At 35.2% G+C, this 24,930-nt stretch overlaps 4 protein-coding genes across 12 annotated transcripts in view; 1 reads left to right on the top strand and 3 right to left on the bottom strand.

The window, feature by feature from the left end:
* Window positions 1-4,660, bottom strand: part of LOC143202963 (uncharacterized) — a 45,531-nt gene extending 40,871 nt beyond the window's left edge. The window contains exon 1 of the mRNA XM_076415000.1: window positions 4,403-4,660. The gene's annotated coding sequence lies outside the window, so the exon portion shown is untranslated. The remainder of the gene's footprint in view (window positions 1-4,402) is intronic.
* A 124-nt stretch (window positions 4,661-4,784) lies between these two features.
* LOC143202971 (all trans-polyprenyl-diphosphate synthase PDSS2) lies at window positions 4,785-8,993 on the top strand. The gene is made up of 7 exons (XM_076415020.1): window positions 4,785-5,542; window positions 5,606-5,724; window positions 7,568-7,742; window positions 7,807-8,054; window positions 8,112-8,252; window positions 8,312-8,445; window positions 8,553-8,993. Exons 1-7 carry the CDS (start codon window positions 5,253-5,255, stop codon window positions 8,694-8,696), a joined length of 1,251 nt encoding a protein of 416 aa, XP_076271135.1. The 5' UTR covers window positions 4,785-5,252; the 3' UTR covers window positions 8,697-8,993.
* Window positions 8,994-9,311: 318 nt separating this feature from the next.
* On the bottom strand, window positions 9,312-10,913 carry LOC143202972 (all trans-polyprenyl-diphosphate synthase PDSS2). The gene is made up of 5 exons (XM_076415021.1): window positions 10,541-10,913; window positions 10,380-10,492; window positions 10,170-10,319; window positions 9,674-10,114; window positions 9,312-9,605 (listed from the first exon to the last, which is right to left on the bottom strand). The coding sequence occupies exons 1-5, from the start codon at window positions 10,798-10,800 to the stop codon at window positions 9,367-9,369; spliced, it is 1,203 nt and encodes a 400-aa protein (XP_076271136.1). The 5' UTR covers window positions 10,801-10,913; the 3' UTR covers window positions 9,312-9,366.
* Window positions 10,914-11,435: 522 nt separating this feature from the next.
* The window catches only part of cno (adherens junction formation factor afadin), a 204,989-nt gene continuing 191,494 nt past the window's right edge, over window positions 11,436-24,930 (bottom strand). For 6 of the 9 annotated variants that reach the window (XM_076414990.1, XM_076414992.1, XM_076414995.1 and 3 more), the window contains 15 exons: window positions 23,740-24,193; window positions 23,483-23,674; window positions 23,291-23,427; window positions 21,923-22,034; window positions 21,657-21,866; window positions 19,258-21,318; window positions 17,593-17,752; window positions 17,357-17,539; window positions 17,046-17,295; window positions 16,353-16,819; window positions 15,488-16,239; window positions 15,254-15,426; window positions 14,959-15,200; window positions 14,749-14,902; window positions 11,436-13,085 (listed from right to left, as the gene is read on the bottom strand). In XM_076414990.1, the coding sequence (XP_076271105.1) occupies window positions 12,759-13,085; window positions 14,749-14,902; window positions 14,959-15,200; window positions 15,254-15,426; window positions 15,488-16,239; window positions 16,353-16,819; window positions 17,046-17,295; window positions 17,357-17,539; window positions 17,593-17,752; window positions 19,258-21,318; window positions 21,657-21,866; window positions 21,923-22,034; window positions 23,291-23,427; window positions 23,483-23,674; window positions 23,740-24,193 (5,874 nt within the window). In that variant the 3' untranslated portion in view covers window positions 11,436-12,758. The remainder of the gene's footprint in view (window positions 13,086-14,748; window positions 14,903-14,958; window positions 15,201-15,253; window positions 15,427-15,487; window positions 16,240-16,352; window positions 16,820-17,045; window positions 17,296-17,356; window positions 17,540-17,592; window positions 17,753-19,257; window positions 21,319-21,656; window positions 21,867-21,922; window positions 22,035-23,290; window positions 23,428-23,482; window positions 23,675-23,739; window positions 24,194-24,930) is intronic. The other 3 variants (XM_076414991.1, XM_076414998.1, XM_076414999.1) reach the window with 3 other exon arrangements.

The following is a 24,930-nucleotide window of genomic DNA, read 5'->3' as shown; positions in this document are numbered from 1 at the left end:
TAGACCTATAAATTAGGCTTAAAATATTTTTTCCATCAATAGCGACTATTACATAGCGTTAAAGAATGCACGCTGGGAAGAAATTTTCGTCGAATGAAGGGGTGATCGCCGAAACTGAGGCCTATTTTGAAGCAAAGGACAAATCGTACTACAAAAATGGTATAAAAGTTGGTGGGCCGCTATAATCAGTGTATCACCCTCGAAGGGAATTATGCTGAATAAAAAAAAATTGCCAAAAAAATTCATTTTACTATGGTAGGCTGGGGAATTTTCAATTGACCTGTTAATACACACTAACACCATCTGTTATAAACCCTTTCAAATTAATTTACGGGTTTGATATTAACCAGAACCAGTAATAACTGATAAGGATAAAGTAATTAAACAGTGTAGGCAAACGCGATGTTGATAGTTAATTACTGTTAATCTAAAGATAAACAAAAACCAACCTGCGATTTAGAACGCAAGCATCATCGGGTGAACACGAAACAAAATCGCGCAACATCTAATAAAAAGTCAAATATTATGACGCAAGTAAAAAGTGACGTTTCCTAGCCGACGAAATCAGGTTAGGATACAAGCGCCGACGGAGATAATCAAAAGGCTAGATCATATAATCACGAACCCCATTCAAAATAATTTGTTTGCTGATTCTCTTTGAGTGGAACTTATTTATTCTAACATGTATGAGACTCCTTTGAATGCTAAATTGGCAACATGTAAATTTTTCCTACTAATAAAATACCCCCAAATTTTAAAGGACTAAAGAAAAACAACTCACGGATTGCCTTAAAATATCAAGTATTTCGTACCACAGCACAATAAAATATATAAAGATTAGTTTAAGTGATTATATGGAATTTATTTTATTATAGTTGTTATTTCAGCTAACTTGGTTTTTCCTATACGGAAAAACAAACTAACGATCTAACAGCTTAAAACAATATTAGAAAGAAAAAAGCCGGCTTGAACGTTGACCTCATCCAAGTATTTATAGAAAAAAAAAATCGTGATACTTGAATTCGACGAATCCGATATTCAAAACATTCTTTACTGAAACTTGAATTATTCCGAATCAACTAAGATATTTGCAATTATAAGACTATGGTTCTTCCAATAAAACAGCCAAAGGACGTCATTAACATATTGCCAAATTCAGTTTATAAAAACATAAAATCCCTTTCGGAACATTGTTCTTTCTCATTTTACCAATTAACATTACTGTAGTTAAAAAGAGACAGAATGAAGTCCGATGCGTTTAATTAACTGTAGTTTAAGTCCTTCAATAAATATGCGTCAGGTGTAATATTATGTTGAAAAAAATTATATTTTATAACGTTATTTTTGTTTCATTATTTTATTTACATTAGTATTTTGTTGTCAGAATCAAAATAAACGAAAACTTAAATTTGGTGCGGCAACGTTGCATTATAAATTTTGATGACGTGTATTGACTGTTTTATTAGAAGGTCTATAACTAATAAGTTATTTAGAAGAACGTCAAACCATAACCTATAAATGTCAATTTTGACAGTTCGCAATACAGTTTTGTATCGCAGCCTAAAAACGGATTTATTCCAACTAAATTTACCTTATAAATTACGGGTGGGTCTGAATTTTAAAGTGCCAGTTCGTGAATTTTAAACTCAGACCCGGTACAATAACTTTATATATAACAATCGAATTCTAATCGCGAAGGAAAAACACTGAATGAGTAAGACGTAATAAATTTACCGTAGATATTCAAAGTATGCCATTCACCTATGTATTTATAGCGAAAAAGTGAACATCGGGTGGGTGTAGGTAATACGATTTTGATGAAACTGTGTCTCTAGGCCGTTCTTTTTTTTGGCAACATCAATCATTCGATGAAAAAATATATGCAAGGACAAAGCGAGATCCTTTTAAGTGTCATTAGTTTAATCCAATTTTTTAACTAGTTATTTTGCACATCTCCTTGTATCAATCAATTTTAATACAACTCTATTTTACTGATTTTATTTTGGATGTTAACATTAATTAATAAATATTTTTATTCGTACTATATTATATTATTAATTATATTATTATTATTATGTATTCAAGGCTATATAGAATTAAACTGGGTACACTGTGTAAATTATTTAAAATTAGTTCACCCACAGAAAGATTAATTTAACATTAAAAAACAACTGACAAAATGCCAATATAACTTTTCTATTTTCGATAATCGTAAATTATTGGAAATCATTTTATAAATGATCCGTAAAACTTCTAAGAAAACAAACGAGAAACAGCAGATGGAAACATAAATTTACTTTTATCGATTATACGTTGCTGAGACTGTGACCGCACCAAGAAACTGAATGGCGATGCTAGGATATGGGTCACCGACCATACTGTGCCTTGGAAATGGAAAAAGTTCTTAATGAAATCGGAGTCAAGTACAGAAAAGAAAGAAAATCAGTTCGGTAACTTTATTGATTAGTTAATAACGAAAAAAAACCGAACGTGCAATAACCCACATATTTTACATCAAAAACGATATCAAGGTGAAAATCTAACACCGTTCTCTCTATTTTTAGTAAATAAATTATATCTATGTTTGCGTAATTTAATAATAGATCGCAGTTTCGCTAGTTTCATACAAAATTGATAAAAAACATTACGGAAATAGCTCTACAAAAACTGTATAACCAGAACAAAGTTAATAAATTAATAACATCTACCATACATATTCTTTTCTATTGCAGAAAACGCAATAGTTATTCTACCATGCAATTTTATAAATAATTACAGTACCATAACTGTAAAAAGTATGATTTTATTATATGTCCACAGACAAAAATCAATATAAGTTGCCAATTTTGACTTGTAAATTGGTTATGCAATCCCTGTCAATGTCAAAATATTTTACATTTGATATTTTGTCACATGTCAGCTTAATATAAGGTTGTAAATAAGTTTTAGTTTGTTTAACTATAAAAATGGTAATTTTAAGCATATTATATTGTTTTATTAAAAGCTTGCTTAGTAATATATGTAATATATACGATAAATTATTAGCAATTACCATACATATTTTTTTAAATTGCATTAAACCCAATGGTTATTGCAATTTTATAATCAATTATATTACAATAATCGTAAAATGTCTGATTTTATTATACGTATACAGACATAAATCTATAAAGTTGCTAATGTTGACTTGTAAATTGGTTATGCAATCGCTGTCACTGTCAAAATTTTTACCTTTGATATTTTGTCACATGTTAATCTAACCTATGGTTTTAGTTTGTTTAAAACAGCCATTATAAGCATATTATACTGTTTTAGTCAAAGATTACTTAGTAAGATATGTAATGTACGATGATGATTGCATAACAGAAAATACGAGGCAGTATTGGGTTAAAAAAACAACGCTAAAGTCATAAGAATGACTTAACACGACTTGGCCGGTTTAAAAGTTCGGTATTTTGACGTGGTGTGTAGTAAGTGGAAAAATGACAGGCGTATATTTTTTATAAACCAGATTATCAATTCAGATGTTATGCTTCATATTATTCAATTTATCATTTATAATTTTTATTTTTTCTTTTTTTATTTTTTCGTTTTTTTTATCATTAATTTGTTTAAAACTTAATGTCGAAAAAAGCGTTATTAATTGTGATAGATTGAGATATAAATTGACAATTGTTCCAGTTTAATTTATTTCTTTAAATAATTTTCTAACAACTAAATATAATATTATAATTAATATTATATCAAATATATTATAACAAAACTATAATAAATTGAGCTAAATTTAGATAAAATGTTTAATTTACTAAAAATATAATATCATAATTAATATTATGATACATTGTGCTGAATTCAAATATAAATCTTATTTTTTAATTTACTAAAAATATTTTCAAAAAACAAACTAAAATATTATTGTTAAAATTGCATATTGTGTTGCATTTCAATATTATTTTAATATATAGTGTAATTGAAGTATTTATTGTTATGAAATAGATAGTTTTGAGAAATGATGAAAATATTTAATATCCATATCCTGACCTCCCACGTCGGTCCTTGGCTAAGGGCCTTTTCCTTCTCAACAAGAGAATTTAGGTAAATAGGTAGGAGAATATATATATTGATTATTCGATAACAGTTGCGCAATTCGGAAGCGGCAAATTACTGCCCACGTATAACGTAATTTTTCGCATTTTTCGCATAAACAATATATCTTAAAATTTTACATTAATACCATCATTAATTATGTACTATCTTTAATAATTACATGGCATTTTCAATAGAATAGCATCCAATTTCGATCGTACGAAAACAATTTTAATCACAACAAACGTTTACGTTATATTCGCGCACTATTTATAACTCATGTGTGACTTTAAAAATAATTTATAATCTCGCTTACCCAAGAAAATCTAGGTAAATAACACCCAGCGGAGTGGAAACCTTTCGTGAGGGGTAGAGATCGAGCCGGCACTGACTGGTCACAATATAAAAAGAAACGAGGAACAAAATAGGAGAATGAACCGACTTGAATTAGGAACGATTCAAGACGAAATTTAATTGTTATCGCCTCTTTTCGGTATTCAGCACTGGTGGCTTGTCGAACTACACCGACTGTACCCCAAAAGCAAACTGAATCGTCTGAATTTTTTCAGAAACCTCGCCAAATTGGTGAATGCCGGTTGTCTATACGCCGACTCGACGTTTCTTTCGATGGCTCTCTCTCTCTCTTGCGATCGAAAAGAGATGCGAATACGTCATTAAGAAACTATGGTGGGAATCAGTGACGTTTCAAACGAATTGAAAGTATGGATTTGTGCAGCTTATTTATTACCTTTTCGTTATCTCGTTAAAACTTATATGTATGTATAGCAGTCGTAGTACTAATTGTTTTTACATAGAGGAACTGTTATTAATTATTTAGTAAGCACTAGAAATATTTTAACACTATATTTTCAATTTCATATTAATAATATGGTTTAGATTAAGAATGATACATTATACTTTTGTTTAACCCTACTACAGAAAACAACTTAACCCTTAAATATATAGAAAATCACCAAAAAACAATAACCCTCTCAGGTAAAAATGTTTCAAAGTGAGGTTAGGTATTTCAATAACAACAACGCTACGTCACGTACGTTTAAATGCAAAAATCGGGGTCAACTTTCACATACATCGAAGCTTTCGGTTTTGAAATATTTGTATCTGGCATCATTCCACGTTAAAATTCTTCACGGTAACGTCCTGCGATGGCCCTGTCAAAGGTTCTATTGGGCCCTTTGGCCCTTAGACGACTGCTACCTTGCGCTATCGGTCACAGGCAGGAGCGAGCGTTATCCTCGTCCGAAATCCGGTTCGCCAAGTTAGCGCAAGAAAAGAAACCCGATTGGAATAGGGCCGTGAGTGAAGCCGAGAAGATAGTCGGGTACCCGACCTCGTTTTTGAGTTTGCGGTGGTTGTTGAGTGACGAAATCGCCAATGTGGCCCTGCATCTGCGAAAACTGGTGGGTTCTAATCATCCCTTACTGAAAACTGCCAAGTAAGTAAATATCGAGCTCTATTTTTATTTATTGGTGTTAATTCATGGTACCTATATTTGTAGGGGGTTGTTATATAATGGAAAAAATAATATGCAAGCATGGGGTTTGATTGTTTTGTTGATATCCAAGGCTGCTGGGCATACGGCAGATATTCCTGACATGGAACAGGATAAAGCTGCAGGCAAGTGATGTAGTTATAGTGTTAAACAAACATTTTCGAATATATTATAGGTACAATTCTCGTGATACTGACGTTTTTATTGCTTAAAAATTAACGCTGCTTATTTAATCAATTTGTATTCTGTTCGTATAATGCACGTTGACAGTACAACGTTGATGTCACTGTGTCTTGTCATGTAAAATGTTTTTAATACTAATTGCAATATTTTTTATATTTTCTCTGATGTTTTATCAATCCTTTAATTAGCCAATTTTTAATTGTGCTTGGAGAGAACTAAAATGTTACTACTCCAATTTATTAGTAAATTTAAAACTGTCATCTGAATAATTTCTTGTATTTGATATTTGGAGAAAGCTACTTCGAGCTAATGAACCTAAAACGGGTGTGTTATACTTTTACTTATTTACTTATTATAATAAGATTTAATATTCATCTATATATAAAAGTTAATATTTTTGGCTCGCCTCACTATTTATTATTTTTTTCTGCATTCCTATGAATAATAAGAAAAAAATACTTATCAGAGCCACTTTTCTTGTTTACCAAACACGGTTACCTTATCTCAGTTATGCGTAAAGCGTCAACACATTAAAAGTGTTTCTATAATACTGGAAAACAGGAAGGGGTTTATCTGTTTCACGAACTAAGTTAATAAAACATTAAAAATAATGAGCAGCAACGTTGATTATTTGATTATGTTAATTTGGATCGAATAAAATGTATGAAATCTATAGGGTGGTTAAATTAAATTGAAATATAATTAATTAGTCGGCATTATTTTATTGGTACCTTGAATAAATGCTTGCTGTTTCAGCAGATAATATTAACAATAATCTATAGTTGTAGTTGCGATATTAAGCTCAATCGGCATTTATAATTTCTTGGAAGTGTAAGCGATTGTTTTATGAAGTTAAAAATCCAAAAAAAAAGATTATTTGTAGAGAATGTTACCATTATATAATTCTTGTTAATACTTACTTACTTACGGTGTCCAGGGGTTGGAAATAACATGAAATGATTAATTTTGATGTATTAGAAAAAAGTTCTTTTGTTGAAGACATAATACGTTGAATACTAATAAACGAAATCTTGGAGGCTTGGGTTCATGAAGACTCATGTCAGACACTAGCCAAATTACAATACCACTGAGTTTATCACACGATAGTTTCCAAACCTTTGAAAGCATTAAGAGTTATTAAAAAAGCCCAGATATTGAATGAAGTGCGAGTTGACATTGATAGGCGTCTTTTGACGTGTCAACGAAATCGATTTTGATTTGGAATGATTATTATAGTCTATTCAAAATTTATTTGTATATGCGTCATCGAAATTTGTGATGTTAGTTAATTACACAGCCATAATAGTTTATAGGTTAGAGTTATAATCTTTTATCACTATTGCTTTCAAGAATTTTGCATAATCTGACAACTGGACAACTTTGACAGGCTCATTCGTTTACGTGTTCGAACTATTCAGATAGCATCGTGTCTCTTTTTAACTAGAATAAAATGAGAAGGAAAATATTGTCTGATTTTAAAACGCATTTACAAATTGCGGCAGGCAATACATTACACATCTTGATGACGCATATACAAATAACTTTGAATAGATTATACTTTCCGATTATCATTTGTTTGAACTAAGGGCATGTGATCCTCAAAATTAATATAAATGTAGAAGGTGGCAATCGAAAATACCATCCTTGATAAGTTTTTAGTCATTCTTTTCAATCCAACATCGGTTACTCCAAGACGCGAAAATTTATTTAAAATTTTGATATTATATAATCACTATTTTTGAAAATATGTGATAAATATTAACAATTTTTTTACGTAACGTATAGGAGTTCTACATAGTCAAAGAGCTCTGGCAGAAGTGACCGAAATGATAAGAACAAGCCACTTGGTGCACAAAGGCTTAGTGAATCTTCAACCACCCAACAACATTGATCCTACAGGTGATATGATGTTCGGAAATAAAATCGCCTTGTTAAGTGGTGATTATCTGTTGAGCAACAGGTATAGTTTCATAGCAGATTATTTATTTGCTATCCATTATTCACAAATACCTCCGATTTTGTAGTTGTATCGAACTGGCCAACTTAAGGAATCAAGATTTGGTCGAGCTAATGAGTTCTGCAGTGCGGGACTTATCCGAAGCCGAATTTGTTGGCCCCAGAGACAAACAGAATAATCCTTTACCTGCTAAACCAAAAACCAACCAAGTCGAATACACCCAGTTCACCGAGAATAACCTGGAACCTCTGGTTGTGAGTGAAGCTCTCGGTAATGCCCAAGCAGAGTGGACTTTACGACACGTTTTGAACGCTGGTTGGATTTTTACGACACCTTTATTCGAACCGCTAATTATTGAGGTTTATATTTAAGGTTCTCTTCTTGGCAAGTCGTGTCAAGGTACACTGAAGCTGGCGGGGCACTCTGAGGATCTTCAAGAGAAAGGTTACCTATTTGGAAAGCATTTGGCACTGGCTTGGCAAGCGTGCCTCGATAGAGAACCTTTCCAGCATGGTATAGATAATTATTATAATGTCCAAACTATTTAGGCAATTCTTTTTCTAACATTCCAGGTTCTTCAGGACCATTCAGTTTAGTTTGTGCACCATTAATGTTCACCCTTCAACATAAACCCGAATTATATGAACATATTGAAAAAGGAATGGATACTGTAGACGATGTCGATTACGAATTGTTAAGGAAAGAGGTAACTATTTAAATTAAACACATTTTAAGATTACCTCATGATCTTAAACAGAGAAATCCTTTTACTGAATTTAACCTAATTATATTGATAACAATATCCTTATGTAGGTTATCGATGGGCCAGGATTAGAATTGACGAAGAATTTACAAAAGGAACATTCCCAAGCTGCCTTGAAGGTGCTGAACGAGTTGCCTGCCTCTGATGCAAGGACGGCATTGGCAAATATAATAGCTGCAGTACAAGAATCTTAACATGTAGTAGACTTAACATTTTATAGGTAGGAGATATATATATTAATATTTTTATATAGATTTTTATCGATTTTAAGTCATTTACATACTGCTTATTAATGTTACACAACTTTACTGTGATAATCGGGTGAATTCAATTAATAAGAACAATTCTAGTATCCAAATTGATATATCGCGATATATTAATTTAATATATTATTATAAATTTTATATACTATATATTTTTATACTATTATATACATGAATATTTTTATACAATGTAGAAAGGGTGGTTGAAATAAATATATTTTACTTTTATTTACTTTAAATTAATATAGTAGGCTGGTATCGTATTTGATGACAGATGACACAAATCTTTATTGACAACAGAGTTTCTGGTGCAATTATAAATAAAAGAAGCAAAAGTAACTTGAGAAGAAAAAATGGTCACTATTCACCAATTATCAAGGTAAATTTCCAATATCTTAATAATATGGAGTTTCTATGTTTAAAATAACTAATCATTAAATTATTATTTTGTTTGCTTTTTTTTGTTTATTTGGTCAATGGGGATTACACTTAGACCAAGATTTTAAGAGTTATCAATAAGGTAAAATAAAACCCAAATACACAAAATATTTAGAAACACTTTTATTAAAATTTCAAACAATCTAACATGTGGAATCAGGTCTCACAATGCTTTAACCAAATTTTCTAAGGCTTTTCTTGCCTCACTAGACTTAAAATTTTGCAAAACCTCCATACTAGTATTTACAAATTTGTATTTTAACATTTTCGTGTTTTCTAATGCGGGACCTTGCATTATTTCTTCGCGCATTTTATGGTAATCACAGTTATATATATCTTCAGACCCTTTTAGGATCTCTGAATAAAAATTCGGATCGTGTTGTAAGTGGAACAAAACTGGTGCTGTAAAAATGTCTCTTTCATAATGCAAAAATTGATGTTTATTTCGTTTGGGGATCAGAGTTACTTACCAGATATTAAACTGAAATACTTATTTTTTGTGTCCTGGAAATGTTCTAATTCAAAGTGAGCCTGCCATGCCAAAGCCATGTTCCGTCCAAACAAATACCCCAATTTTTGGAATTCTTCGGGGTGTGCGGCTAGTTTCAAAGTGGCCTGGCAAGATTTGGCTAGGAGACTGGCACTACCTAAGAAATGTCTCAACGTCCATTCAGCTTTGGCATTTCCCAGTACTTCCTTAATTCTTAAAGGAGCTGAACCAAATTCATTTGGCACTTCTACATTTTGTTGAACTAATAAGGGTTTTGCAGGTAATGGCCGGTTCTGTCTATCCCTGGGTTCAATGAATTCAGCTTCCACAAGATCCCTGAGGCACATAGAGACTAGTTCATTTACTTCTTGGTTTCTTAAACCAGCCAGTTCTCGAAAACTATTACTAAGTAAAAAATCACCTACAAAGTAATTTTATCCTTTTTTTTTTCCAAATATCGATTTTAAATAAAGTACCCGTTAGTAAGCTTAGAGTATTTCCATAATTTAAATCTTGAAATACTTCTGAATCCTTATCATAAATATTTAAAACACTATTGTGAAGTATATTACTAGTCCTGATCATTTCTGTGACTTCTGCCAGTACTCTCTGACTGTGAAGAATTCCTACTCACATAACATGTATTTTTGTACGGCTTTATACCTAATTTTTTATAATTATCTTACCTGCCGTTACATCTTTATCGATATCTGAGAAGCCTTTCTCTAAACCTCCAGCTTTAGAAATTAATAAGACAATAAGGCCCCATGTTGGTGTTCGCCCACCTAAGATCAAATCCCTAAGATAAATATTAATAAACAAATGTTCCTATAAAATGTTGTCTGACCTGGCAGTATTTAATAATGGGTGATTTGTACCAATTAATTTTCTAATGTGATGGGCTACGTTTGCGACTTCATCATTCAATAGCCATCTCAAACTAAGAAAAGAAGTAGGATATCCTACAATTTTTTCCGCTTCGTTAACTGCCTTATAACAAATTGTTTCTTCTTTGGTTCTGGTAACTAATCCGCGAGTGATAATATTACACGTATACTTGGTTACATTTCTGTATAATGATGCATACATTTTATTAGAAATGTTCATACTAATTTATATATAAATCATTCTCTGAATTTCAACAATATCACTTGGGCTTTTTATTTACTTTTAACATTTTATAACCATCAATCATTGGGTTAAGAATTTTAGGTTAAGTTTGAAATGAAATATTGCATAACCACAAATGTATAGATTGATATTTATTTATTATATATAATTATCATGACATAATTACTCTATGATAATGATATAGCGATCCTTTTTATGATTTTAATTGCGTTGTTTGTTGCCTATTTATATAATAGTAAAAATAAATAAATTATAATTATAAAATATTTAAACAATTATTTAAGGGCTAAAAAGGGAATGAATTTGAAACGGAACTACGAGTACATGGAAGTTAACTAAGGGGCCAAGTTAACTAAGACATATTTAAAACGACAAACTTATAGCAATACTTTTTTGACAGACACCATTTAATAGATCATAATTTTTCTGAATAATAAAAGTAAATATAGTCTCACAAGTGACATATATTTCAAAAGTGTACAAAAGAGCAAGCAAAAAATTACTTATTAACAATAAACTTTAAAAATAAGAAAAAGTTATACAGGGACAAAGTGTTCAATAAGAGATGCTGTCAAAAGACAGGTATTTTGGGGTAAATAAAAATCAAAATGTGACATGTTTAATTTTATTTGAAAGTAATAGACAATCTATATTTTAACAGATCATAATTTTGCTTAATAATAAAAATAACATTTTAAATTGTAAACACAGTAGAACTTTCAAATACTTTTACCCTAACTTTTAGTACAATATACATTCTTAATATGCTTATTTACATAACTATTAAAGTTATAATAATTTAAATATATATTACTTATGTTGAAAAATTAATATACGGGCTAAAAAAAGGAAATAAATCTGAAATGGAAATATGAATATATAAAAAAAAAACAACTCAATATGTTACAAATAAACAAAAAGGAATGTTTCTTTCGATACAGCGTTTGTTTTGTTAGACCAGTTAAAGAACAATTACATATTTGTGTATATTCCTAGCCTACTATAGAATATCAATAATTTAAACATTATATTGGTCCTTTAAACCCAAACAATATTGCTTGTCTGTAACAGTGATAGAAAACGTTCATATTCCAAAAAAAAGTAGCTTGAACAGGAATATAAATATCATCTAATATACAAAGTGCTACTATCAATATCACTCTGCATAATACCTAGTTTTAATACTTTTGATAGATTTACAAAACATTTTCTATTTTGTTTTGGGATCACTATGTGATTAAGCCACTACGTTTCTATTAGGTTTTTTTGTTTTAAATATATAATTATCTACTTCTATGTAGACTATTTTAGGAATACATTCACAGACTTTGAACATTCACGTGTTCTAGTGACGTGTGTCGGTAAAAATCAGTCAAGAATGTGCCTTTTTATCGTAGACTTATTCTGAACTACAACAAACAAATCGATTATGTTAATAGCGTACGCTCGTCAGTGAATCTTCAAGTCTTTCGTATTCCATGTTGTAAAAGAACTCCCTCTATAAAGTGTTAAAAATACTGCTGGTCTCTTAGAACGGACGGTAAGTATAAAGATATGGTCGAAAAATTGTAATTAACTAGCGACTATAGCTTGATTTTTCTACGGGTTATATTGTATATGAATGTATATATATAAAGAGATATATGTTAAATTTAAGAAACTTTAAAATCTTAGGTCCCTCTAGACTACGTCATCACATCGATTAAAGAGAATTCGTCATATCGTAAAATCTCCTTAAATGCAATAGAGAAATATTTAAAGCCTGTTCCGCGGTTTCTTCTAATTACATTAAAAATAAACATTTCCTTTTTTATCATCACATCCAATGAGCTGCTCATCAATAAGTAACAAGAATTGACCAACAAGGCCTCTTATAATATCTAGTTCGTATATATATATCGAAAAAAGAAGAACAACAAATGAACCAAGTCACTTTAATGCACCATTCCTGAGCTGGGAGCTGTACCTAGATTGTCGATCTCTCGCTGGGCCCGGCTGATTTTGCTCTTGTCTTTTGGCGTGCCCTGTTCCCCCGTTTCCATGGCGAACATCTTCATCTTCTCCTTGAAACTGAGTTTCTCGGGTACGGGCGAGTTCTCGTTCATGTTCTTCTTCTGCTGTTCGGCCAATCTCCTAGCGCGAGGGTCCCTGTATACCTCCTGAGCTCCGATGACTCCGGGTGTTGCGGTGGCAACATTTGGACTCGCTTCGTTTGGTGTGGTGGGCGATGCCAACATAGATTCAGCTTGCATGATGAAGCTCTGGAAATGAAATGAAGCGTCGGTTAATTTTTATACTTATTTTCGACGAATATTTCGGTCTCATCTGTATTTTGTTACGGTCAACCTAAAATGGAGTGAATACGTACCACGAAAAAAAGAACGTTCGAAGTTTTACCCGTATAATAATCGGACAGTGAAAACAAGAACTCTTGTAAAAATATAAATATCAAACAAAATCCATTCGAAGAAAAAAAGTACGGCCCTGCAATATTCCTGGACGTCTCACAAGCTTTTGATCGGGTATGACATTTGGGATTAATCTACAAAATGAGCAAATTGCTACCGCGGAGTTACTGTCGACAGCTGGAATCATATTTTTGAAAGAGTCTCATGACGGGACATTCTCAACACTTAAACCTCTTTTGCCTGGAGTCTTACAGGGTAGTGTTTTAGGACCACTCCTGTATCTGCTCTATATTGCTGATATCCGTAACTGTGGTATCCAATAACAAAAGCATATGGCGGGAAAAAATATCGATATATCAGAGCCCTCTCGTCATAAAGGTGGAAAAATAGATATGAAACGTGCCCTAAATTTACAATAAATATTCAGGCAAACGTATTCCAATTTACGACTTTCATTTGCCTGTCATAAAAAGGTTACTAAAGGCTCCGTCCAGAGCGGTTATCAGCGAATATGTTTTGAAAATAGGAGAGGAAAAGAAATCAGGAAAGGTAATGAGAAAGCAATGTAAAAATAGTTATTTACAAAAAATAAAAGAAAAGGTACTACTTATGTCTGCAGTGCATGTCCTGGATATCCTGGTTACTGTACAGGCTGTGCAAAAATTGACCTCTTATGATTTATCTCAGTAGGGTTTTATTTATTTTGTGAGTTTTAGTGAAAATTTGTATTAGCTTATGATCGTTCATTATTTGTTTATATTGACTTCTCAATTTACTTGAATAGATATTTTGTTTGTTTGTAGTAACATTTACATTTTACATTTATAGTTATTTTCTTCTCGTTTTTCTGCTGAATATTTTTTATTTTATTTTAGTAGTTGATTCATTCCCATTACTTATATAATTTTGTTATGGTATATTAAATTATCTTCCAATCAACAGTGTATTTTCCTATCGTGTCCATTTTGATTCGCCACGCGCTCGCGCGTGCTTCGTCCATCGGCAATAAAATTCACGCTCACGCTCTGGTGGCAGATACAAACAAAAATTGTCAAAAAATATTAAAATCTAGACTGGACACACGGCAAAAAAACGTTATTAGGAATATTTTATTGTTGTAATCAGAAAAAACGTAGTCGGCTTCTAGGGTAAGTATTTTATCCCAGATCGGCAGTGATGTTCACCTTAAAACATGAAATAAGGAATCATGGTTAATGAAGATCCCGCCATCTTGATTTATTCTGTATTGGGGCTTTGACCGAGATGTTTGTCGAAATAAACAGAGAGCGACTCAGTTGAATTCAGTGTTTTAATTGCCCAAACACCTTCACCAAATCGATTCTACAAAATCGGTTCTAACATTTGGGAAATGCATACTGATGTATTAATCCCGTATTCGCCTGTCTATTAATACCAGTACAATAGAACAGTAGTAATAAATTAATTTGTAAATTAAGATTGTACTGACCATATCTGAATGTAATAAATTAAAAAAAAACTCGACGAGCAAACTTACATTTGGATCCTCCCTAACGCTTTCCTCAACCGGCAAACTGGTTGGAATTTGAGGTGTTTGTTGGACGTTGTTTTGAGTAGATACCGGATCGAAAGACACCCTTTTACCTACTCCATCTTTCGCCCTCATTGACATGACTGCAAAACTGGACCCCCTGTTAAGTTAAACATTACTATAATGAATTTTAATCCAAAGATTTTTAAATAATACCGTTCAGGCGGAGGTGGAGCGGTAGTTTCAGTTGGTGATATTGGTCCCTGATTGGTCGAAAGCACTTCCCGCTGACTATTAATAACCGGTGGTATTTGATTAGTATTAACTCCACCAGGTTTTAAAATGGATGTTGGAGGTACTTGTGAGGGTTCTTGTTTACTAGATACTGTAGTAGAAGGCACTGTGCTAATTACTGTTTGGCTGGACACTGGCTGTGGCATTTGCGGCGACGGAGATTCCTGAAACATAATTTTAAGAACAAACTAGAAAAAGCGTTTCTACTGTATCGTACCTTTTCAGTATCTTCATCATCTTCACCAGCAGCTTCTTGTGCACGCCGTTGGAATTCCCTCTCTAATTGTAAGGCCCTTAATTGCTCCTCTTGCTGTGATGTTCTATATGGTAGAGATATCAGTTCTTTTATCTGTTGTTCTTGCCATTGTCGAGCTGCTTCTCTTCTAGCTTCTAAAACATAAAGTATGGATATACAAATAAAATATTATATAGTATTTTGGTAATTTCATACCTTGTTGACGTTCTTGTTCTTCTCTAGCCCAAGGATCTCGTGGTGGTTTGCTGTTGGTGGTAGATGGGGTGGCTGGATAAAACGCCATCTTAGGAGGATCCTGATTCGAGGCCGTGTATATGGTAGAAGACGAGTCCCCTTGGGCAGTTGGAGAATACAAAGGATGCGTACTCGTCGGTGGTAAAGCTGGAGGAGAATCAGTCCTCTTGGGCGTCTTTTGATTCATATTTTGCGGACGATAAGAGGGCGATGTTGGTCCGTGTCCCGAATAGTAAGTGCTGTTTGTTGTCGTTTGATAAGTGGCTTGCTGAGCGGTACTCTGCGGGTAATGTTGATTGTAACCGCTCGAAGCTTGCGTTAACGGTTGTTGGTTCTGGTAAGTGGGATTTATGGACAGATTTTGCATCGACTGAGCCATCTGCGTGTTGTAGTAATGCTGTTGTTGCTGGTAATAAGCGTTATGCTGCATTTGTTGCGGGCTATATGTCTGGTTCATTAGACGTGCTTGAGATTGTTGCTGCTGTTGTCTCCTCCTGACTTCTTCGCCCATTTCCACCAGTTTAGCTTGCCCTCCTCTAAGCGATCTGTCGTCATTATTCATCCGGTGCTGATGCATATGATCCTGAGACGGCCTTAATGGTTGATTTAAATCGTGGGCGCGGATATTTCCACTGCTAGCATATCGCATCATTTCACCTTGATGGTGATGTTTCAACATATCTTCACTTTTGGATGTTCGTATTTCTTGGTGTCTAGAGGATGAATAAATATAAGATTACAGTACTAAGAGAATAATTATATTAACTAGCGTTGGGAACTACCGACTGAAAATAGTCGATAGTCCCCAAGGCTAATATTAACTTACCTGTTAAGGTCTTCATTGCCACGGCTGCTCTGAATTTGAGCTTCGGATATCCGGACGTTATTTGTACTAGGGTATCGCATCATGTCTTCGTGTTTGTTCGTCTGCGCCTGTCTGTAGATGTCTTCTCGCAGAAGCCCTCCGGGATTCGTGTTGGCGTAGCTCCTCTGGTCCATTCTGCTATCGCCCCTGTCCTCCATTTTATTGGAACTGTTGAGATTTGGCGGCAGGTTCGAGCTGCCGTGTAACTGATGCGGCATCGTGTGGGAGTAGTTGTTCTGTATGTTGTTCGCTTGGGAATAGTTCGGATTGCCGCTATGCGTCGGAGATGGATAGGGTTGATTGGAGTTGGAATAAGGCGAGCCGTATTGTGAACGGTTCAGGTCATCGGACCCGGGTCCTTGGTAATTCTGCTGGTTGCCTTGGCGTTGGTAAGGTGGTTGTTGTCCAGGCGTGTAAGCTGGGTGTTGCTAGAATAAAAAGGGTGTTACTTTTGTTTGAAATATAGATTATATATGTATATATATATATATATATATATATATATATATAAATATATATATATATATGTTTGTTAGTTAAGAAGCTATTACTTTTTTTTTGGTTTGCTATTTTCTCAAGAAATTCAATTATATGCATTACATGGGTTACATTTTTGACACTCATACTATTATTAATCATATTACGAACACTTACCCCATAATACTGTTGGCCTTGGCCGCCCATATTCGGATAGCTTCCGGAAAGCCGACCGCTCTCTTCCCCCTGCTGCAACCTTTGCATTGATGGGGGACTCTTCAGATTCGGAATGGACTGATGGAGGTTCGGCCTGTTAAAGTTGGGCGTCTGATTGGTCGGGTAATATGCCGACGATGGTCTCTGCGAATTTGGCGGTGACGTTATGGAGGATTGTAAAGAGTTTTGAGAAGATCGAAGAGCTGACGTCCTGGTTATAAAAATACTCAAATTTGTACCATAAGCGATTTAAGATGTGTATAGATATATACCTATCGCCTAGCTGCTGAGGACTGGGCATTTTGTTCCTATAAACGCTCAGATTCTGATAAAATCCTGCGTCCTGCTGGTTAAGGTTATGCGTCGAACGACTTCGGAGGGCGGCAGGTCCATTTTGCACTCCGCCATGAAGATTGTTCGTGTTGATGCTATTATTTGACGAGGTTCGACTGTAACTGGACGATTATAATTGAACATCACAACAATATAGGCGAGACAATACACGTACCCGTCCACTAGGAAATTGGAAGTCTGCCCTCCAGGCGTCCGGGGAGGATCCTGATTGGGGGAGTGGATTTGGTGAAGAGCAGGCACAGACTTAGACGATGGAATGCTGCGCTCCGAGTCGACTCGTGACGGTAGGTCTCGTTCAGACATGCGTCTGGGGCCTGCGGAAACACATTAGATAATTTAGTCCCCTGTTCGTATCATTACGTCGTCGTATTTACAGTATATACAACGAAGACATCATAAAAAGGTGCGTATAATAAATAAAATAACCTATGGTAAAATAAACGATCAATATAAACGCGCTAACGAACAAAACTGTTGTTGGAAATCATAAAAACTATCAGCAGATTGGAAATTGGAACTAAACATAATAATCTCTTGGCTCGAGATCGGATTGGTTTGTATGGTTATAAGTTTGTTATTAATTCAATGAAATTACGAATGAAAACATCTTGAGCATCATTATTATCGTTTTAATTGGGTCGTAATTAAAATTCGAGGTGTTAAATTGTAGAAAAAAATATAGTAAGAAAGCAGCAGCTAGTCTTTAAATTATTTGAATTGTTTGTTGGGTAAATTAAAAAAAACAATTTGCAGACTACAGGGAGGTGAACAAGGTACCCTATATAATTGTTTGATTCTGCGCATGCTCCTTTCAGTAATCGCATCTGGTTGTGTTTATTATTAGATAATTGTATGGTTATGCTTTTCTGACTTATAAATTTCTCTTAAATTTCTTTTAAATCTCATGAATAAACATTATCAACGTTCTAGATGTGACAACATCTAGAATTTAACTGTTTCTAAATAATCTAACACTGTTTGCTCGGGTATGTTAAATTTGTTTATTTTGTTATTATTAATATTAAGGTCATTGTTCCCAGTGGTTACTAAAAAAATATGATGTGCAAGCATGTACATTTGCTAAAAATATGTAATTAATGGGTATTGACATTGTTACAGACAATATTGTACAGTTTGGGGTATACAAAGTACATATTAGTATATTTTTTGGAAGGACTACAGATGCTACTACATGAAAAATATAAAGTTACAAAGGAAAAAAAAATCCAGACATACAAGGTATATATAGAGCATATTGATGCTGTGAAGAAACACCAAATGCAAAGGAAATATATCAATAATATGTAAATATACATAACTGAATATGCTGGTATTGTAACTTCGATATTGAAATATGCCATATTTTACATCAACATTTGCTTATTTCAATTTTATTAATGTCATTTAGTGAAAAATAAAGGTATATTAGTAAATTTGAGCAACATAATTACAGAAAGTATATCCTTAACTAAATTTACTCTCAATGAAATATGAACATGTAAAGAAAGAAAACAACCAAACTAAAATAATTTTTTGTTCATTTTATTTAAGTGCGCCTTCCCTGTAGTTTAAAATTTACAGCTGTGATCATGTGAATTTTTATAAAGTCGATTTAAGAAACTTATATTTAAACGGTGATAAATGATGAAAGTTGGTTGGATATTTTGATAATTATACTCAGGTTAACGCTCAAGACATGTTCTCTACATTTTCTTACGTCAAACGCAATAATAACAACTATTAATCTCCAACCAAGATGGCAAACCAACAGAAAATAACAAAGTAGGTGTCAGTGCTTCAGACAGTATCGTACTCTTACGATGGACAAGATAAGCAGAGCCAGGGATGAGGGAAATACCAGCGTCTAACCTAGCAGCGAAGGGCTGGGCACCAAAAGCGACGTCTTCTTCCGCGGGAGGCGTCATTAAGAACGGGTCTTGACTAGTGTACCGCCTGGTAGAGGGTAGCGGGCAGCTAGAGCAGCACTTCGAGTTTTCCTGAAGACTGTACTGCTTTAAAAAAGGCCGAACGGTAGCCTTTCGCGCGATTGTCTGTTTACTTTTATCTGGAAAATCTTGCGAGAAGTTGTCGTCGAATTCTTCGGATATTCTCGGTCCCGGTAACGTCCGCATACGCCAGTTAGAGTCCGCTGGGAATTCCTGAGCCAACCTCGTGCGTAAGTATCGTTTAGGACTGGGGAACTCGACTTTCATGCCTTCGATAACGTCGTCCTGGTTAATGGAGGCGCAGCTCTGTACTTTACGCGTTTTTCTCGGAGAGTCCCCGCAATTTTTCATGATTGGGCAGGTTTTTTTAGCGTACCTACAACATTTCTTAACCGGCTTCTTCTGCTTAATATCCGAGCAACTTTTCCACGTTTTGGGCATGTATTTTTTTCGCAAAACAACCACTTTGGGGCTTTTCGGTCGGGAACCGTTCTCCCCGCTTCTCAGTTTTTGATTTTTAATGCTACCCTTTCTGGTAACGATGTACGATTCCGGAAACTTTTTATGCTTTCTCATCTGAGTCAGTCTTTCCAAGCTGTCGCATCGGATCAGTTCGCCGTTGATTGGTTTGTTCGTCTCAATTATCTCACTATATCGTCTATTATCAAAGTTCAATTTGGGTTTGTTCTTCTGCAAGTTAACTATGTTGTTTAGGCACTCGGTGTTCTTGTTCTCCTTTAGGCTTTCGTTGGACGTTTGCAGTCTTTCACTGCTGTTTTTCAGGATTCCCTTGAGTTTTGTAGTCTGATTCGTCGTTTTATCGACGCTTTGATGATGTTCCGACGTTTTAGGCTTGAAGTCGACGTTGAATATACAGTTTCGATACTTGCACTTGTGTAGGAAATCATCCTCCAACACAGTGCTCGCTATTTTCGATTCGGAACTGTATTTTCCCAAGACGATCAGTTCGTCATCACCCCCATTTAGTTTCCTGTACGATTTCGGCGATAGATCCGGTTCGGAATTGTATTTCTGACTGATCTTCTTGAACTTATGGTTGATACTATCATCTAAACTGTCTAAATTATCCAGGCTCCTGGCTTTACTGAGATCCATATTGAAATCGCTCTTGGATTCCGATCCGTTCAAGCTCCAGTCGTGCAACAACTTCAAGATCTCCAGCCTCTCGTACTCCGTCAATTTGTCCGTCAGGTTTTCCTCGCTCACGCTCTTGCTCCTGTTCGAGACGAGATACTTGTGCCTGTTTAACACGGGATCGCTTGTGGACTTACTGTCTCGTTCTAGGTCTTTCGCGTGGCGGATCTCGAACGGACTCTTCCAATGTTTCAGTGGAGTGTCCGGATCGATCTGGCTCAAGTCCAGGTTCGATTCGTAGATGCAACTGTTGATCGAGGACGTCGAACTTGAGAGGTCCATCATGGAAGTGGAGGTGGCGCGCTGTCTCGCCAGCCTCTTAGTGCCGATGCTGAGGAACTTGTCGGTCTCGCTGATGCTGCTTATATCGACGCAACTGCGGTTCACGTCGATGGAGAAACTCTTCGACTGCGCGAATTCCTGAGCTTTGGTCTTGGGCTTGGCGCAGTACTCCTCCACCTTCTCCGTCTTCATGTTGTGCCCGGTCTCGTCGTAGGAGAGCGTGATGTTTTTGGGCTTGGGCTCGCTGAAGTCGGTCACCTGCAGGTTGAACACCGGCTCGTCGCTCTGGATTTCGATGCGCGGTATGACGAATTTCCGCTTCTCCGTCTTGAATAGGCTGTCGTCCGAGTTGAAGAAGACGTTGTTCTTCGGTTTGTTGACGGGCGGCGTGTAGATTTTTCTACCGGGTTGCGAGTACAGCGACTCGTTGGAGCCGACAGGACTCTTATAATTATAGTACAGTTGAGTATCGTAATAGTTGCTATCCGGGATAGAAGCTGCATGTAAAAGAATTGTAAAAACACTAGCGTTACGTCACCATCAACGTGTTTGCCCATTAATTTTGTCTTATATGTTTTGTCCTAAATAACGAGGAGTTATTATTTTAACGTTAATTTCTATCATTAAAAAGTGAATACATTTTCTAAAGTTAAATTTGATAACACGTAAAGCGTTAAAGCAAGTAGATGCTTGAATAAAAAATTGACAATATTTTTGGACAATTCATTCGCTTATTCCTTATCAATACTATTTATTACACGTTAATGTACTTCTAGCTTAGGTTCGATTAGACCTACGTTAATAATTCCGCAAGTATTCAAGTATAAACTTATACCTCTGTGTGGCGTGGGACTGGGTTGCTGTAGCAATGTTGCCAGACCGTGGTACACGGCTCCGCCTTTGGCTACTTCCAACGTGACCACGCTGCCTGTTCTCACCAAGAACTCAGCTGCCTTTTCTTGAGTAATACCCAGCAGTGACTGTCCATCAACCGAGAGAAGTTGGTCGCCGGCCGCCAGTCTTCCATCCTTGTCCGCAGCGCCACCTGTTCAGGATAACTCTCGATGAGATAATTCTTTGATTGATGCTGTATTATTTTACCTGGTACCACGGATTTGATATATATCCCCAGTCTCTCTTGACCGGCTCCTTTAGCCGCTACAATGGACAGGCCCATACCGCCTCCAGCTTTATGCAAACGAATTACCTGGACCTGAAATAAATTCATTAGTAAAATCGGAGATAACATTTACACATATTATATCATAGACGGCGATAAGTTCGATAAAAAATCTTATAGATAAACGTTTTGAAAGATAACATTGTATTTATACAAATTGTGTTCGATTAGCATAAACCTATACATTAGTAATCGTTGTTTAGGCACTCAGGTAATCATTTTCTCATGAATAACACCGGTCTACAAAAGAATCGACTATAACTGCTTTCAAAAAAGTTATAACGATTTGACCATTTTTGATTTTCCCGCTCAATTAATGTTGGTCTTTACGCGCTGTCGCTGTCAAAAGAGACGTAAAAGGGCGGGAGGTAGTGTTTCTAGCGTCCCTAATATGTGTACAACAGTCCGTATTTGAGTGTATTGTGTATTTTACATATTTTTTCGAGAGTTGGTAAACCAGAAGCTGACTCCCCTTTTGCTATATTTGCGGTGAATTTATTAAAGGTAAAAATTCAAAGAAAACATCTTATCTTGAACCAAAAATATCACACCTCGCCAACTCTGAAGATCTCGATGACTTAAGAGACATAAATGTTCAAAAAAAAAAAAATAAATAAAGCAGAGTTATTGGCATCAAAACAATGGAATTTTCTCGATTCTGATGTTCGAATATTCAGTTCACTGAACGCATGGGATTATATTTGGAGGTTGATAAGAAAAACTTCTGTTGAACATGACAGGAAAATTAAAACCGTCTATTTTTAAACATTTGGACTCTATTTTAAGACAAATAGATTAAAAATAGAGGTTCGTTATATTTAATAAATCATTTTCATGTACAAATTGTATTTATTTTTATTGAGTTGATTTTTAGCATTTTTTCCTCGTCATGCCCCATGCACAAAAATGCCGTATACCAGTGTAATTCAATTCCTTTGATAACAGTTAATTAGTTATACCCAAAAAACTATTCACCCAGTTTATTGTTTAATAAATGTAATACAATTTGCTTTCCATAGTTAACATGATTTTTCCGTTGTCTTAGGAGCTTGGTTCTTCCGATCAACCATTTGCCTTATCAAATTAGGTTTAAATCATATAATGTGACACCTTAAGATCATGTGTTTGACACCTTTATTGTAAAAACACACAAGTAATTGATCTGAACACAGAGCATCTTATCTTGAATTAAAATTAATCTAATGTTGGGCTAATGTAATTTGTCTCATTTAAAAGGCTGAGTACTGTTATTGTCCATTTCAATTACTTTTGAGTGTAGTTTTACTCACCTCTGGTTGGGTGGCGCTTAAAACGCTCGGTGGTCTTGGTGCGTTCATATAAACAGTCCAATGTCCTGAGCTGGTCGGTTGAGCGGCAAGTCTGCAAAGACCTGCTGTTTGTAGGGGAATTAGGAAGTCTGCCAGTCCTAAAAAAACACGGAGTAAAAGAAACTGGATGGACGATAAAACTGGGTAACATACCGGGTGGGACGCCTTGAACAACGTCACAACTAAAACCATCTTCAGGCAAAAGCAGCTGTAGTGGAGGAGCAGGATCTTCGTAAAGGGTCACCTCCCGTCCTTCTGCCCGTGCCAATTCATCAGCGACGCTTTCCGCCGCCTTTGCTGCTTGTTCCAATAAGGAGGGAGACGCAATTTTCTCACCAGGTTCAGCTGCGAGAGTATAACAAAAGTTTTCGATTATTATTAGTAACATATTCGGAGTCCTTAGATCATACCTTTGTACTGCATCAATAACGCTCCCAATTGCATCGAGTTCAGTTTGAAACAAGCCGCACTTAGATTAGCTAAATCTTCCGGCGTGTACTTGCTGGCCTGAAGGAGATGCGAGCACTGCACTATCTTGGCCAGGTGGCATTCGGCCGCCAGCTCCAGACCCTGCGACTCTGCCCAGGCCTGCAGGTTGCGCAGCCTGTTGGCCAGTTTGTGGCCGAAATTACGCGTGCACAGGTTGCTGTTCGAGATGACGTTGGACAGTGCTTTGGCGGAGATCCAGTGGAACAATTGAGAGAACAGTTGAATGGTCAGAGCAGCATTCACGCGGCATTTCCGCAGCAGGTTCATGGCGCCGCTCAGGATGTTGATCACCTCTCTGGGATGGTCGTCGCCGGTGACCGACATCAAGTAGTTCATTGCCGAATTGAGCTCGTCAGTAAGACAAGCAACCAAATTCTGAAATTATACAATCATTATATTTATCACTATATATATATTGACAAAATTCTCCTATTATAATTATCCAAGGTAATAAAGATATACCAGTATAGACGTTTTAGATACAGGGACATACAAGCAGTCAAGAATTTGATGGATAGAGTAATGACAAGAGGTATTAATATTAAGGATTGTGGGATTATGGATACTTGTAACTGTCTCTCTAAACTCACTCAAGTAAATACCAAAGCATATTAGGTTAGAGTAGTGGGGAATATGTAAAAATGCTTGAAGGAATTTAGGCAATTAATACCTAACAATACAGTAATACAGTAAAAGCCATAGAATATAAACTATATTTTCCACAACAACATGGAATTACAGGTAGAAAAAAATAGATCTCTAGTCAAAATGGTTATGTGAATCTCTTTTATTGGAGATTGGAGAAGACATGGTAATCGCCAACCCCATCAAGGTAGTTTGATTGACTGACTTATTAAACAAATATATCTGTTGAGGCTAGTGTATTTGACATAAACATTTTATTCAAGATAGTATAAAACTGCAGAATTTGCTTACTATCTGTGGACATATATGGCTAGTTTAAAAGTGATATGTTCATTATAATCTATAATGCTCAATTTTCTGGTAGGTGGGTGTAATCACTCTATAGTCAAATTGCAAAATACGTCAGACATTCTAAATATATCAAAATATTCTGGTGGCTACGTCTCTCTAAAATGATCATAGCAAAA

The sequence above is a fragment of the Rhynchophorus ferrugineus genome, unplaced genomic scaffold, assembly GCF_030347505.1.
Source record: "Rhynchophorus ferrugineus isolate W39M unplaced genomic scaffold, kcgeb_rfMv2 rfM9, whole genome shotgun sequence".
NCBI classification, from domain to species: Eukaryota; Metazoa; Arthropoda; class Insecta; order Coleoptera; family Curculionidae; genus Rhynchophorus; species Rhynchophorus ferrugineus.
The sequence above is the reverse complement of the archived record's forward strand: the minus strand, read 5'-3'. Positions and strand labels throughout refer to the sequence as shown.